Source organism: Epinephelus fuscoguttatus, linkage group LG9, assembly GCF_011397635.1.
Source record: "Epinephelus fuscoguttatus linkage group LG9, E.fuscoguttatus.final_Chr_v1".
Lineage (NCBI taxonomy): Eukaryota > Metazoa > Chordata > Actinopteri > Perciformes > Serranidae > Epinephelus > Epinephelus fuscoguttatus.
Genome location: NC_064760.1, coordinates 14,965,026 through 14,977,633, shown reverse-complemented (window position 1 = coordinate 14,977,633; position 12,608 = coordinate 14,965,026). Strand labels below are relative to the sequence as shown.

Here is a 12,608-nt window from a genome sequence, read left to right as displayed (position 1 = left end):
ATCAACATATAAGCAGCATTCAATGTTAGGTAGTTTACTTCACTGTATTACAATGTGCAAATGATCAGTTATATAAGTGTGAGTATTAAGTAGCAGAAAAGTATCTCAGAACTGTATTGAAAAGGCAAGTTCAATATTTTTGAACCTGAATCCTTTTGTCTCATGTTTTTGTGTCTAAGTGACTGATGGGAACAACAATTTCTTAAGCACATTTTAAGAGCATTGCAGACACCACTTATTAAAACAGGCTGCAATGTAACCATTGGTGGCATGTCTGCACCATCAATTTACGTCCATTAAAAGTGTTTGTTTTTACCACTGACAGGCTCAGATTGTTGTTTCAAGTGTCTGACAACATTATGGAAAAGATCCCTACAGAGGTAGACCTTTTTGTTTAACCAGAAACAACCGCGAAATCAAGCCTGGTCTTACTCAGAAGTCGACGAAAGCCGGCGCTTGGGCAGTGACTTGCGGTGGCGGAAACCAACAAAATAAAAAGGCGTCCTTTAATGTCGGCATCATACGCGGCCAGTTGCTGTTATAGTTTAACACTGACTTTCACCCCAGAGAGCGGTGTTCGCGTCCCATAAGGTTACAAAGATAAACCCTCTTCCTTTTTTCTAAACCTAACCTGTGCTTTTGTTGCCTAAACCCAACCGTGTGTGTTTGTTGTTGAAGGAAAAAATCAATTAACGGTGTTGTTCTGATGTAGTATGTTTATTTTGAAAGAGACTGTATGTAAACATTAAATTTCCTGTGACAGCGGAAGTTTTTCTTGAAAGAAGACAATGCATTTAACAGGAAGAACTTGACACGGTGTCCTAGAACGTCAACAACCGACACACCCAGGGTACCTTGCATGTCGTATGTGGACGTGGAAAGTCCATGACCAAATGTCAATATGTGACGAATGAGAATGTGTTGCGAAATCACCATCAACAGACCCACCAAACAGTCATTTTAGCATGCGTACAGTCAGATTATTTTCACATCTAACTGGGTCAATTAAGGGTAAATTTCAACCAAACCAGAGTTGGTGATTGTTGGAACAATGGCAAGACGAACAGAGACAGTTTTTGTGGGTTTAATTTGTTTCTGTCGACTTTAAATGAGGTGTGTTCTACAGTGATAAAATTAGTGTTTATTTAAATGGAGTCTGGTAGGTTTGGTGATCTGGGGGGGATATCTCTGTAGGGATCCTTTCCATAATGTTATCAGACGATCTGAGCCTTTCAGTGGCAAAAACAAACCCTTATAGTGGACGTAAATTGATGACGCGAACATGCCCTTATGTGTTTACATTTCAACCCTCAGTTTCAGTGTCGCAGTTGCCGTCTGCAGCCCTCCTGCCCAATACTGAACTAGCTTCAAAAATTGTTCCAATTAGCCACGTAATGCAGAAACACAGGAAAATATGGTCCAGGCTGAAAAATGCTGAACATACCCTATAAGTACAGTACTAAATGTACTTTCTTACTGCTTACACTACAAATGGAAATATTGTACTTTAAGTCCACTACATTCATCAGCTACAGCTACATTTAAATCCAGAATTTTCACTTGAAACAGCTTAATTTTACATTGTTGTATTGCAGGGTGTAATTCAAAGTATGAAAGTGTCACTACTTCCTGATATTATTTGTATGTAATTTAACTAAATAGGGTAGTGAGTGAACGTACCTCCTCTTGATGAGGTAGAGGGCGTAGCCAAGCCATAGAGTCCCCAACATGAGCAGCAGACAGAGGATGGGCCTCTCTCTCGTGGTCACCACCAGAGACTCAGGCAGGAAGATTGACACGTGTCCCTCTGCGTGCTCCATCAGCGACACGGTCTCATTTTGATGCCTGAGCATGTTTCCCGTCTGGTTGTTTGCCTTCTCTAGAAGCTCTGCAATCTGCTGAAGCACCACCGTGCTGTTTGTGGTCGCCAGTATGGGCCCGTGGTAGAAGTACTGAAAAACTAGGAAGTGTGGGGGAAAGGAGAAGGAAAAAAGGAAGTTTGTTGTTAAAGCAAGGGATTTTTCACATTTTCACCAGACCTTTTTCACACATTTGCAATACTTTTATGTACAAATACACCTGTTGTTGGTGCAGCATAAATGATGAACCATAGACTAAAAATAATGGATGTAGCTACTGTGATGTCACCCATTGTTTTGTGGAGTCTCATTTTGAATCCCAGCATTTCAGTCGTCACCATCTTGGTTTTGTGGAGATGTGATTTGTGTGAGAGTCTAGCACCATGGAGGAACATGGGGGGATCTGACTGAAAAGCCGAGGACGCTATCGGCAGACAGCCTGTCACTCAGAGCGACCTGCCCTTAATTATGCATGACTTAAAATGTAAACAGTTATGTTACAGTTCACCACATGTAAGGTTGTCATTAAAGGGGAAATAGGCTATAGAGACCAAAACCTTTTTTGTACCAGGCTGTAAACATGTTTATTTCAGCTGTAAAGTTGGAAATTTTAACATTGCAGTCTATGGGGATTGACTGGCTCCTGGTGCTAGCCTCAAGCAGCCATTCAAAGAACTGCAACTTCCACGTCGGCTTCATGTTTTAGACCCGGAGGTTGCAGCTGGTGACAAACTCAGTGGGGTAAAGAGTGCCTATTTCACCTTTCTGCATGTTAATATTACTGTTTGCAATGTTTAATCCTGGCTTGTAGAAAGCACAGTGTAACTGTTACCATGCTCTTGTTTTTACCATATCTCTTCCATGTTGTGCTTAACAATAAGGTATTTGTATATCATGAGATCAGGATCCATTTTTTGTCACATGTCAAGGTAAGTGGATACACTGTTATAACAAGAATGGGGATGTCAGTTTAGGTTAATTTTGCTTTCGATAACCTGACACCCATTAACAGATAACGAAACAATTAATTTAAAAAAAAAAAAAAGCAAAATGATGTGTAATAAAAGAGGCACTTTCCTTATGATCCAGTGCTCCATTGACCTAGTTAGCTTTAGCGTAGCACTATGCATTTAGAGGTGGAGAAATTTTACTGTTTTATGATGTAAATGTCTTGCCTTTTATTTATTTTTTTTTTTTTTTGACATTATTTGACAGACAGCCAACTAGCCACACTATGATTTGGAAACATGATACTGACTGCCCAACTGCTGGTCTTCACTGAAAAGCTAATGTTAGCCTTGGCCACTGAACGTTAGCTAGCTAGTGGCGGCCCTCATTAAAGCTGGTAACGCCATTCCAGCAACCGAACGGCGTTGCTGCAGAAACATCATGGCCACCCTTCTGCCTCCCCCATATAGCCCAGTGAGTAAGCAGCTTCATTTTAAGCCACAAACCCCCTTTATATTTAATGTTGTTAATTCCTGTATGTTAGCACCACTGGCTGTGTAGACACTGCTAACTGCGCTAACAGAGCTAACAGTGATAACATAAAGGGGGTTTGCAGTTCAAACTTGCACAGCTTACTCACCAGAGTGACCCAGGGAGAGACCGGCAAGTGGGCAAAATGTTTCCACAGCAATGCTGTTCAGATGGGACAGCGTCACTAGAAGTAATCACAGAATAAGTGGTGCAGCTATCTAACACTAGCTACCTTCAGACTTCAGACACTGGTACGCAGTGCAGTAAACTGAAGCATAGCAAGTTAACCTCTAGACCAACATATGTAACTGTCAAAATATTCTCAGCAGTTAACCTTTGACATCCCCAAACAAAAAAACCTTTTTGTAAATACCTGGTTTATTATAACATGGGAGGGTTTTGTATGAAAAGGTACTTGTTAGCCTAAAATTAAACACTGAGAAAATATTGTTCGACATGCTGCCATACAAACTAGAAGACACACTCAACAAGACGAGGCCTATATTCATTCTTCGATACACATTTAACATTTTTTGTCATGTCCTAAAATAGTCTGTTATGAATCTCAGCAACAACATAAAAATAGAATAAGTATAAGAAATAAAATACGTCGATTTCACACTACACTTAGCATCTTTGTTCATACATGTTGTACAATCTTATTGATATAATCCCCCTTTCATGTAGGAATCATCAGAATATTTCCAGGCATTCAGGCACAATCAAGCAGCGCACTGTATTCAAGCTGTTTAGTTTAGTAGAAACTACCCTGAGGCTTGAAGATGAGAGAAGAAAGCTCTAAAGAATCCATCATATGCTCATCCATTTATTTCCTGTCTTGTGACAAACCCTTGTGAAATAGATAAACAGACGCTGCATGAAAGAATACATTATATTTATATTATGGGTTTGTCTGTTTCTCCACAGCACACAGGGGGCCCGTTTGATTTCATGCTTGCTTTTCCTCTAAAGACTCCATGATGAATATGTATATTTGCTGGGCTACATTACCTACAACAAACGATATGAGGGATGTTTAAACAACCCCTGCAGTGTGCAGAGATAGCTCTGCTGCAGAGACATTTTAAAACATGTTTAAGGTAGTCTGACCTTGGCTCGACTTACTTTTGACGGTGCCTTTCACTGCATCCCCAACAAATGCTATGGAGATGAACAAAGCAATGACTTCTTCTGTTGAGCTGGGAGATAAAACATGGGGAAACAAAGCATGGTGTGATCATTCATGTTGTTTCCAAATAGTATTTTTATACACAGACACAGTCATAACAGTCTGTTCAAGGCGGAATGTTTGCCAAGACAGTGAGCGTGCACGTTAAACAAAATTAATAATTATGGCTGAAAACAGGAAGTCAAAACAGATCCTCTCTTATCAGTGACCTCACCTCAGTGCATGGCTACACCGTTAGTCACATATATTACACGTACAGGGCTTCTGTCTGTGGTATGTCAGAGTAACAAATGTGGTGTTTTGTATTCACCGTTTGAAGAGCTTCATAAACAGGCTGACGTTGAATAGGCCTCCGAGGATGAGGAACAGACTGTTCCATAAACCGATGCAGGCGTAGAAAGCATCAAAGTCCAGGTCGTAGTCATCACAGATTCCCCTGATTACTAAAACACATACATAAAGACACAAACATACATTTTATTGCATTATTATAAACATTTTCTCTACTTTTTTAACAGATTTTGTAAAGGCGCTCTGCAGTCAAAAACCATATTATTTAAAGAGACAGGTCATCCAAAAATCAAAAGTACTCATTTTCCCTCTTACCTGTAGTACTGTTTATCAGTCTAGATTGTTTTGGTGTGTGTTGCCAAGTGTTGCAGATATCGGCAGTAGAGATGTCTGCCTTCTCTCCAATATAATGGAATTAGTTGGCACTCGGCTTGTGGTGCTCAAAGCACCAGAAAAATACATCTGAAGACTCAACATCATGTCGCTTTACAGGAACCATGACCCAGTGACCCCAGATAATCCACAGACATTGTTGTAAGCCGCTTCAAGTAGGAACTGTTGGTTTTTTTTTTGGTTTTGTTTTGGTTTTTTTCAAACTTGTTCTCATGCACTGTGTATGTATACCTACAAAAAGTAACGCACCTATGTAACCCTCCTAATCCTGGCCCAGTAACCCACATAATAGTGAGGGCTGTAATCATGTGACAAATGGGCTGAGTAAAGAAGGAAGTAGCAGAAAAAGAGCAAAAGTCTGCATACGGAGGCAGGCCAGAGTGGTGAATGGGTCAAACAAACACACGATTTTTCCCCAGGAGACTGGTGTTGGTGTCCTGTGTGAAAAAAGGCGAACATTACGTTTCTTTAAGGTACGTTGTCACGGTTGGTTAAGTACGTAATGTCACGACACCCAACCATGTTTCTTTTTCTGAACCTAACCCACATAACTGTAGGTTAAGTACACAACTTTAAGCAAGATGTGACAACAACCAACTACGATTCCTTTCCTTAACCTTACGTAACCTAACCAGTAGGGGCACTAAATCAAGGGGTGCTATTTCGTTAGATACCACATTAACCATTGTATGAGGATATGATGCAGAACAACACTTGTCAACTGTATCACCACACAGAAAGAAGCGTGCACCTACAAATGGACGAGAGGCTCATGCTCATGACAGCACAATATGTGAACATTAATGGTGTCCTCCTTGGCTGAGCTGTAATAATATGAGCTAGCAGTAGAGGCACTCTTCCTTCTGCGCTTCCAACTTTAGTTTGGTAAATGTGGTTCAATATAAAAAACATAGCTCCTACATGAAACTGCTCACAAAAGGTCTGTGGATTATCTTGAGTAACCGGGTCATGATTTCTTGAAAGAGACATTGTTTTTTTAACCACAAATTGAGTGCCATCTAGTCCTATTCCATTCAAGAAAAGGCAGGCATCTCTAAAGCCAATGTCTCTCACACTTACACCAAAACAATCCAGACTGACAAACAGCTCTACAGGTAAGAGGGAAAATATGTATCTTTGATTTCTGGGTGAACTGTCCTGTGTCAGTTCTCAGTTCTGTCTCCTGTAAACAGTCAGTTATCCATTTCCAAGTAGTGGCAAAGGGAGTTTCCCAAGCTGATCTTAAAGGTCCCATAAAGGTTGAAAGATGAGTTTTTAGCATGAGACAGTCCAAAGAGTTCAACTGTAGAAGTATAAGAACAAAGGTCATGTCTGGTAACTTGGCTGCTGGCTTAGTTGATTGAAGCTGAAGCTCAGCATCAAGCTTGTTATGCGTTACCTGCATGTAGTATACTTTTGAAGTGCTCTACAGATCAATTCACCCCCTAGCAAAGTACCAAAATGTGGTTTCTAATCTCCTTGTTTAAACAATACACACCGCTTATGAAGATGGCAAGAGGTGCAGTGGTCAGTGGAATGACAAGAGGTGAGCCAGCAAACAAAGAATAGATCACTCCTCCGATGCTCTGACCGACAATGGTCTTCTGAACATCTGCCAAAAAAGAAAAACAGTATTTTTTAGTGCTTCAGATTAAATACATTATAGGATGTTGCAGATCAAGACATCAATGTTCGGAGTTTGTACCTATCTCTCCTCGTGTGCTTTCATCATTCAGTGAGCCGAAGGCAATGGCGGGCAACAGAATGGCAATGTAGAGGAAAATAGCAGTAGTGGTGTACTTCAGCAGACAGCGGTCCTTCCCAGTTATACCTAATGGATTATTGAAAGGGTGATTACAGATAAAACAGCTAAATCCTTGAGTTCCTTGAGAATCTTTTATGAAATTATGGTTCATGATTTGCAACAGTAGCAATTAAAAGGTCTGGATGCAACATTCAGAGCATCGATATGGCAGCAAACCACTACTGGTTGTGTAAAGATATAGTGGAGTAATGGCGTCCTGAGCTGAGAATGAAGACACACCCCCTGTATGTGTTGTAGTTTGAGCTTCTCTGTAGTTTGTTGTGGTAAACCAGTCCTGCTGCATGTGCATGTGTATGTCTGCTAGCCACTGGCTCAGCTACCTCAATGTTAACAACTCATATGCCCTGAATTTTGCATATTGGCCCTTTAAGTTGTATGGATACTATGTTCCCACTTAGGAAACAGTTTAATACAGAAATGTAAATACCGTCTGTGAAGTCTGAGGGGTAGAGGGGGAGTCTGCGACGGAGGTCATCGTAAACACCTTTACCGACCTTAAAGAAGTCTTTGCACTGTGAAGAAAAAGACAGAATTTGGTCACTTAGACTGGACACGTAAGTCAACTATAGTTAATGCAGGAAACAGTTATTAGTCACATGCTGTAACTGTTTACTAGTCGGAGAGCCATCTAATGGGACCGCAGGATAAAAGACTGCGCACTGAAAGATAAAAGATAAAAGGGCTGCTTTTGCTGGGGCGTGCTGCTTCCGGTACAGGTGAGAACATTAATTAGGTTTAACACCAGTACTTTGAGGACTTAATAGATGCAAAAACACAGCACAGTGGTTTATAATACTGTGAGAAAGGATTTCATAACTCTGTAAAGTTATAAGTCAGCATCAAGTTATCCTTGTAAATAGTAAAAAAAAAAAAAAAAAACACCAAGTAATCTACCAGGAATGTCAGTGGTGTAAACTAACTAGCACATTTACTCAAGTACTGTTCTTATGAATAAGTTTGAAGTAATTTCTTTTCATGACACTTTATACTTATACTCTATTACATTTCACAGGAAAATGTACTTTTTACCCCACTACATTTTCTGACAGCTATATTTAAAAGTTTCTTTACAGATTTGTGCCCAAAAACATGAAAATGTACAAATGCAGCTGAAACTGTTGATGGACAGAAAAGTAATTGTCAACTGTTTGGTAATATATAAAAGTATAACAGTCACAGTGGGCATTTTTCTACATTTAATACTGGGTATATTTTCCTGATAATAGTTGCAAACTCTCGAGGTGCCACTGTGGGGAGAAAGGGGTCCGGTTTGAGGACCTCAGAATTGTATCTCTGCTTTTTGCAGATGATGTGGTTCTGTTGGCTTCATCACACCGTGACCTCCAGCAGGCACTGGGGAGGTTTGTAGCAGAGTGTGAAGCAGTCGGGATGAGAGTCAGTACCTCCAAATCTGAGGCCATGGTTCTCTGCCAGGAAATGGTGGATTGTCCTCTCCGGGTTGGGAGAGAGAGTTACTGCCTCAAGTGAGGGAGTTCAAGTATCTTGGGGTCTTGTTCTCGAGTGAGGGTAGAATGGAGCATTGGATGGATCGGCGGTTTGGTGCAGCTTCTGCAGTGATGTGCGCGCTGTGTGGTGAAGAGGGAGCTGAGCCAGAAGGCAAAGCTTTGGAATTACTGGTCCATTTACGTCCCAACCCTCACCCGTGGTCATGAGCTGTGCGTAGTAAAAGAATGGACTGTGAATACAAGTGGCTGAAAGGAGTTTCCTCCGTGGGGTGGCTGGGCTCGGCATTAGAGATAGGTAAGGAGCTGGGACATCGGGCGGGAGCTTGGAGTAGAGCCGCTTTTCCTTCACCTTGAAAGGGGTCAGTTGAGGTGGTTCAGGCATCTGATCAGGATGCCTCTTGGGCACCTCCCATTGTAGGTGTTTCAGGCATGTCAAACTGGTAGGAGGCCAGGGGGCAGACCCAGAACACACTGGAGGGATTACATATCTCGTCTGGCGTGGGAACGCCTTGGGGTCCCCCAGGAGGAGCTGGAAAGCGTTGCTGGCATACTGTGCTCGACCTTCTGCCCCATGATCTGGCTCTGGATAAGCGGATGAAAATGAATGGATGGATGGATGGATGGGATAGTTGCAAACCTCAACGTATGCAACGTTTTCAACGCAGGACTTTTTTACAGTGTGATATTAGTACTTTACTTATGTAAAGGATCTGAATACTTCCTCCACCACTGAGGAATGTGTGCTTGCATGTGTATGTTTGGCCAGCAGAGTGTTGAGGGAGCTACTACCCTTACTGTGCTGACGCATTGGTCCCTTCGAAATAATTGGAGGACCTCTCCACCACCCATGATGCTAATGGTGGTCTGAATATGACCTTACATCGAATTTTACCTCTGACTGACTTTTGTGAGGGAAAGAAGATAGTCAAATATTTCATAAACACAGCACATTTATTTGTAAATACCTTAACTTTCATACATTTGCTAGCTGGATGATCGGTCCTTTGAATGAGCATGAAAAATAGATTTTTAGAAACCTTTGTAGGAACATAGCTGACGTCCAGTATAAAATTGAACATACTGACACACCTGAGTGTCTGTCACTGTTTGTTTTATATAATAGAACTTTGTTATCACAGAACGGGTGGAAAAGCGAACCTTAAATGCTGTTTTGAAAGCGTTGAGGACATCAGGTGCAGACACAACCTGTTGTTAACTTCGGTCTTTTACAACACAACTGCATGCTTTCTCTCTAGGCAGCATTTGGGTGTTCCCTCTTCTCCGCCCTCCCGCTGGGCGCACACATTTCCTCTTAATTTAAACACTGGACATAATGAAGTACTTTATCATTACATGGAGCAGCACACATTCTGCTGCCAGAGCCATGGCAGACTTGGCAGCTTTCTGGGTTTGTTGCCCAGCTGCTTCTCGTTCCTTGGGCCTGGCTGATAGAGTGTGGAAACAGGATAATCACATAATCTGGCTCAACTACTTTACTTTACTGCATCACATCTTTATATGCCCGGATGGAGCGGGAAAACACGAGGGTGGTCTCCACATGTGGAGAGACCAAACAGTCGGTAGAGAATATAAATGTTGGTTTTACAAAAACTCTTTGTTAGAGTTATGTTTCCATATATTCGCTTTTAAGGTTTGTGCTTTTTGTTGTTCTGGAGTTATACTTAATTCATATTGGTCACATGGCCACTTCTTTTTGTTTTAATTATTTCTCTGTGCACTGAGTACAGAGCCAGTGTGTTTGCTCCTTTCACACCTTAAGTGCTTTCCCTTTACGTGGATCTGAGTCCTCCACTTCCTCCACCACCGGCTTCTCAGTGACGATGGAGAGCTGCTGTCGCTGGTAGACCAGCTCCTGTTTGAACTCCTCCTGGGTCTTGGCCTCCAGAAGCTTCTGTCTGAAGGAAATGTCGGAGAACATCGTGGAAAATGTTCTACCGAGCTCAATGGCCGTCTTGGTGCTTTTCTGAAAAGGATGATGAGAAAGTTAAACAGATTATAGCCCAGAGAGACTGACAAACTATATCATTATTTGTTTTCTGGTGACCTTTCTCAGCGTTTCCACTGAACCTTGTTGTATTTTTTAATGAACCTGGGAGTATTCATCGACACATCCCTGCATTTCCCAGCAGCGTTTGAGCAACTGAATCTAACCCTAACCCATCACTGATTTTCCAGCTGCTTTTTGTGTGTTTTAAGCCAAACATGATCCATAACCAGGTGTTTTTTGGGGGTGGAAACCAGCATACATTCACATTTAAGACACTAAGAGTGGTGAATTTCTGGCAATTTGTCCATAATATAACAGAGTTTCAGTTGAGGAACTGAGACATGGTCTTTACCGTTCGAGGGGGGGCCAGGATGAGGATGACATAACGAGCCTCGCAGCAGTTGACGCCCCAGTTCTGTGGCCTCTCCAGGCGAGCGATGCAAATGTGACGTCGCTGCAGGCTCCTCACACTGGAGCTGAATTGATAGAAAAATATTTTTGGATCAGTGGTGTTTAGATGACTGATCGTGCAGCAGTCTGTAATGGCAGGTGTACATTAGAGTGCCCTATGAAAGCCAAAATAAACCGACTTCCAGTGGAAGGAGATTTTTGTTGTTGTCCATGCACGGTTGAATGAACTCAACAACTATCCACAACATAGTGAGCTGGAGGCTGGAGGAGTTAGTCAAAATAGCACCTGTTCACGTAAATATTATTGTAGATGAACTCACAGAATACAGAGCCAGGACTGCTGGTAACGAATGCCAGTAGAAGTAGCAGTGACACCCTGGATGGTCTCTGACAGAAGGTGAACTGTGGGAGCAGAAAACATTGCACTGAGCAACCAAACAAAAGCTTTATCCTTGAAAAGTCAAGCAGCAAACACTTCAACTCAGAGTGCTTCTAATGTGTTTTGCTCACCATTAAACTCCTTCCCGCCAGCGTCAGTGAACAGCGAGTTCATGACCTCATTCACATCACAGTTCTCGTGGCCCTCGTCCACCACGTTAGTTAACATCCGCTTCAGGACCTCGTCCAGAGTGGCAGCTTTCTCATCCAAAAGGATGCTCGCCTGGGCCAGGAAGCTGTCCAGGTCTCTGTGGGCGCGCACTTCCTCCTGGAAGTTCATTGGCTTCACATACTGTTGTGAGCCAAGAACAAGGGAAATTCAATTGATAGAGTAATAATGTCACAGTGAAAACAAGTGAAAGGTTTATTGTATGATTTTGCTGACTGCATATTGCCTGACAGACAATAGATCCACACAATTCCTGCCAGCTTTCACACTGCTCTCAGATATAGCTCAGTTCTCAGTTTAAAACAGCTCAGTCATCAGAATACAGTGTTGGCATCGCACATTCGTACAAACTATGTACATGTTACATTTGTACATTTCATACCGTACATATCATATCAACAGTTCTAAAGTGACGTAGTTCAGATTACATGTATAGGAGCTCAGTTTCTCCTAATGAGGAGGAGGTGATGGTGGATAGTGTGAGACCTGGGAGAGGCCGTTGCCTTGCAGCAAACCACTGTTCATGACAAGTGATGTTTCCAGATGAATTTCTGGCTACAATACCATGAATTTTCAGCCAAAACACCATGTTTCCTAACCCTAACCAAGTGTTTTTTGTGCTTCAACCAAGCAGCAACCTGGAGGGGCTGACAAGTGAAACCAGTGTAGATGTGCAGAAACCTGCAGTTCATCGACTGGCCACTTGGGGCCCATAGACTCCCATGTGAAAATACCCAACTCCCCAGTTTAACAGACCATTTCTTAAAGCTAACCACATGTTAACCAGTGTTGTCACAACATAAAACTGAAAATGAAAAGTAAAGTTCCAACATCTAATGTACATAAGAAACATACAAATTTAATTTACAAAAAGAACAAATGTTACACATTGGTGGTTTGCAGGAATGTACAGTTCCAACATTTATTCTGGGAATTGGGTTGTTGAAAACATCAAGCGTGAGCTGGGTAGAAATTTGGGAATTTTAGCTTTAAAGTGGGACAGTTGGAGAAAAAAACTGGGCTGTGTGTTCAGAGGTAAATGTGTGTAAAAGAAACTGTAAAATGCTGCCCTCCTGTAAC

The 12,608-nt window shown here is 41.9% G+C and overlaps 1 protein-coding gene across 2 annotated transcripts in view; it reads right to left on the bottom strand.

Moving 5' to 3' along the window:
* The window catches only part of LOC125894526 (solute carrier family 4 member 11-like), a 36,709-nt gene that overhangs the window by 6,526 nt on the left and 17,575 nt on the right, over window positions 1–12,608 (bottom strand). For both annotated transcript variants that reach the window (XM_049585989.1, XM_049585990.1), the window contains exons 5-14: window positions 11,432–11,651; window positions 11,242–11,323; window positions 10,863–10,986; window positions 10,277–10,486; window positions 7,464–7,548; window positions 6,917–7,042; window positions 6,710–6,823; window positions 4,838–4,970; window positions 4,464–4,537; window positions 1,681–1,960 (exon numbers count right to left, since the gene is read on the bottom strand). In XM_049585989.1, coding sequence (XP_049441946.1) covers window positions 1,681–1,960; window positions 4,464–4,537; window positions 4,838–4,970; window positions 6,710–6,823; window positions 6,917–7,042; window positions 7,464–7,548; window positions 10,277–10,486; window positions 10,863–10,986; window positions 11,242–11,323; window positions 11,432–11,651 — 1,448 coding nt within the window. The remainder of the gene's footprint in view (window positions 1–1,680; window positions 1,961–4,463; window positions 4,538–4,837; window positions 4,971–6,709; window positions 6,824–6,916; window positions 7,043–7,463; window positions 7,549–10,276; window positions 10,487–10,862; window positions 10,987–11,241; window positions 11,324–11,431; window positions 11,652–12,608) is intronic.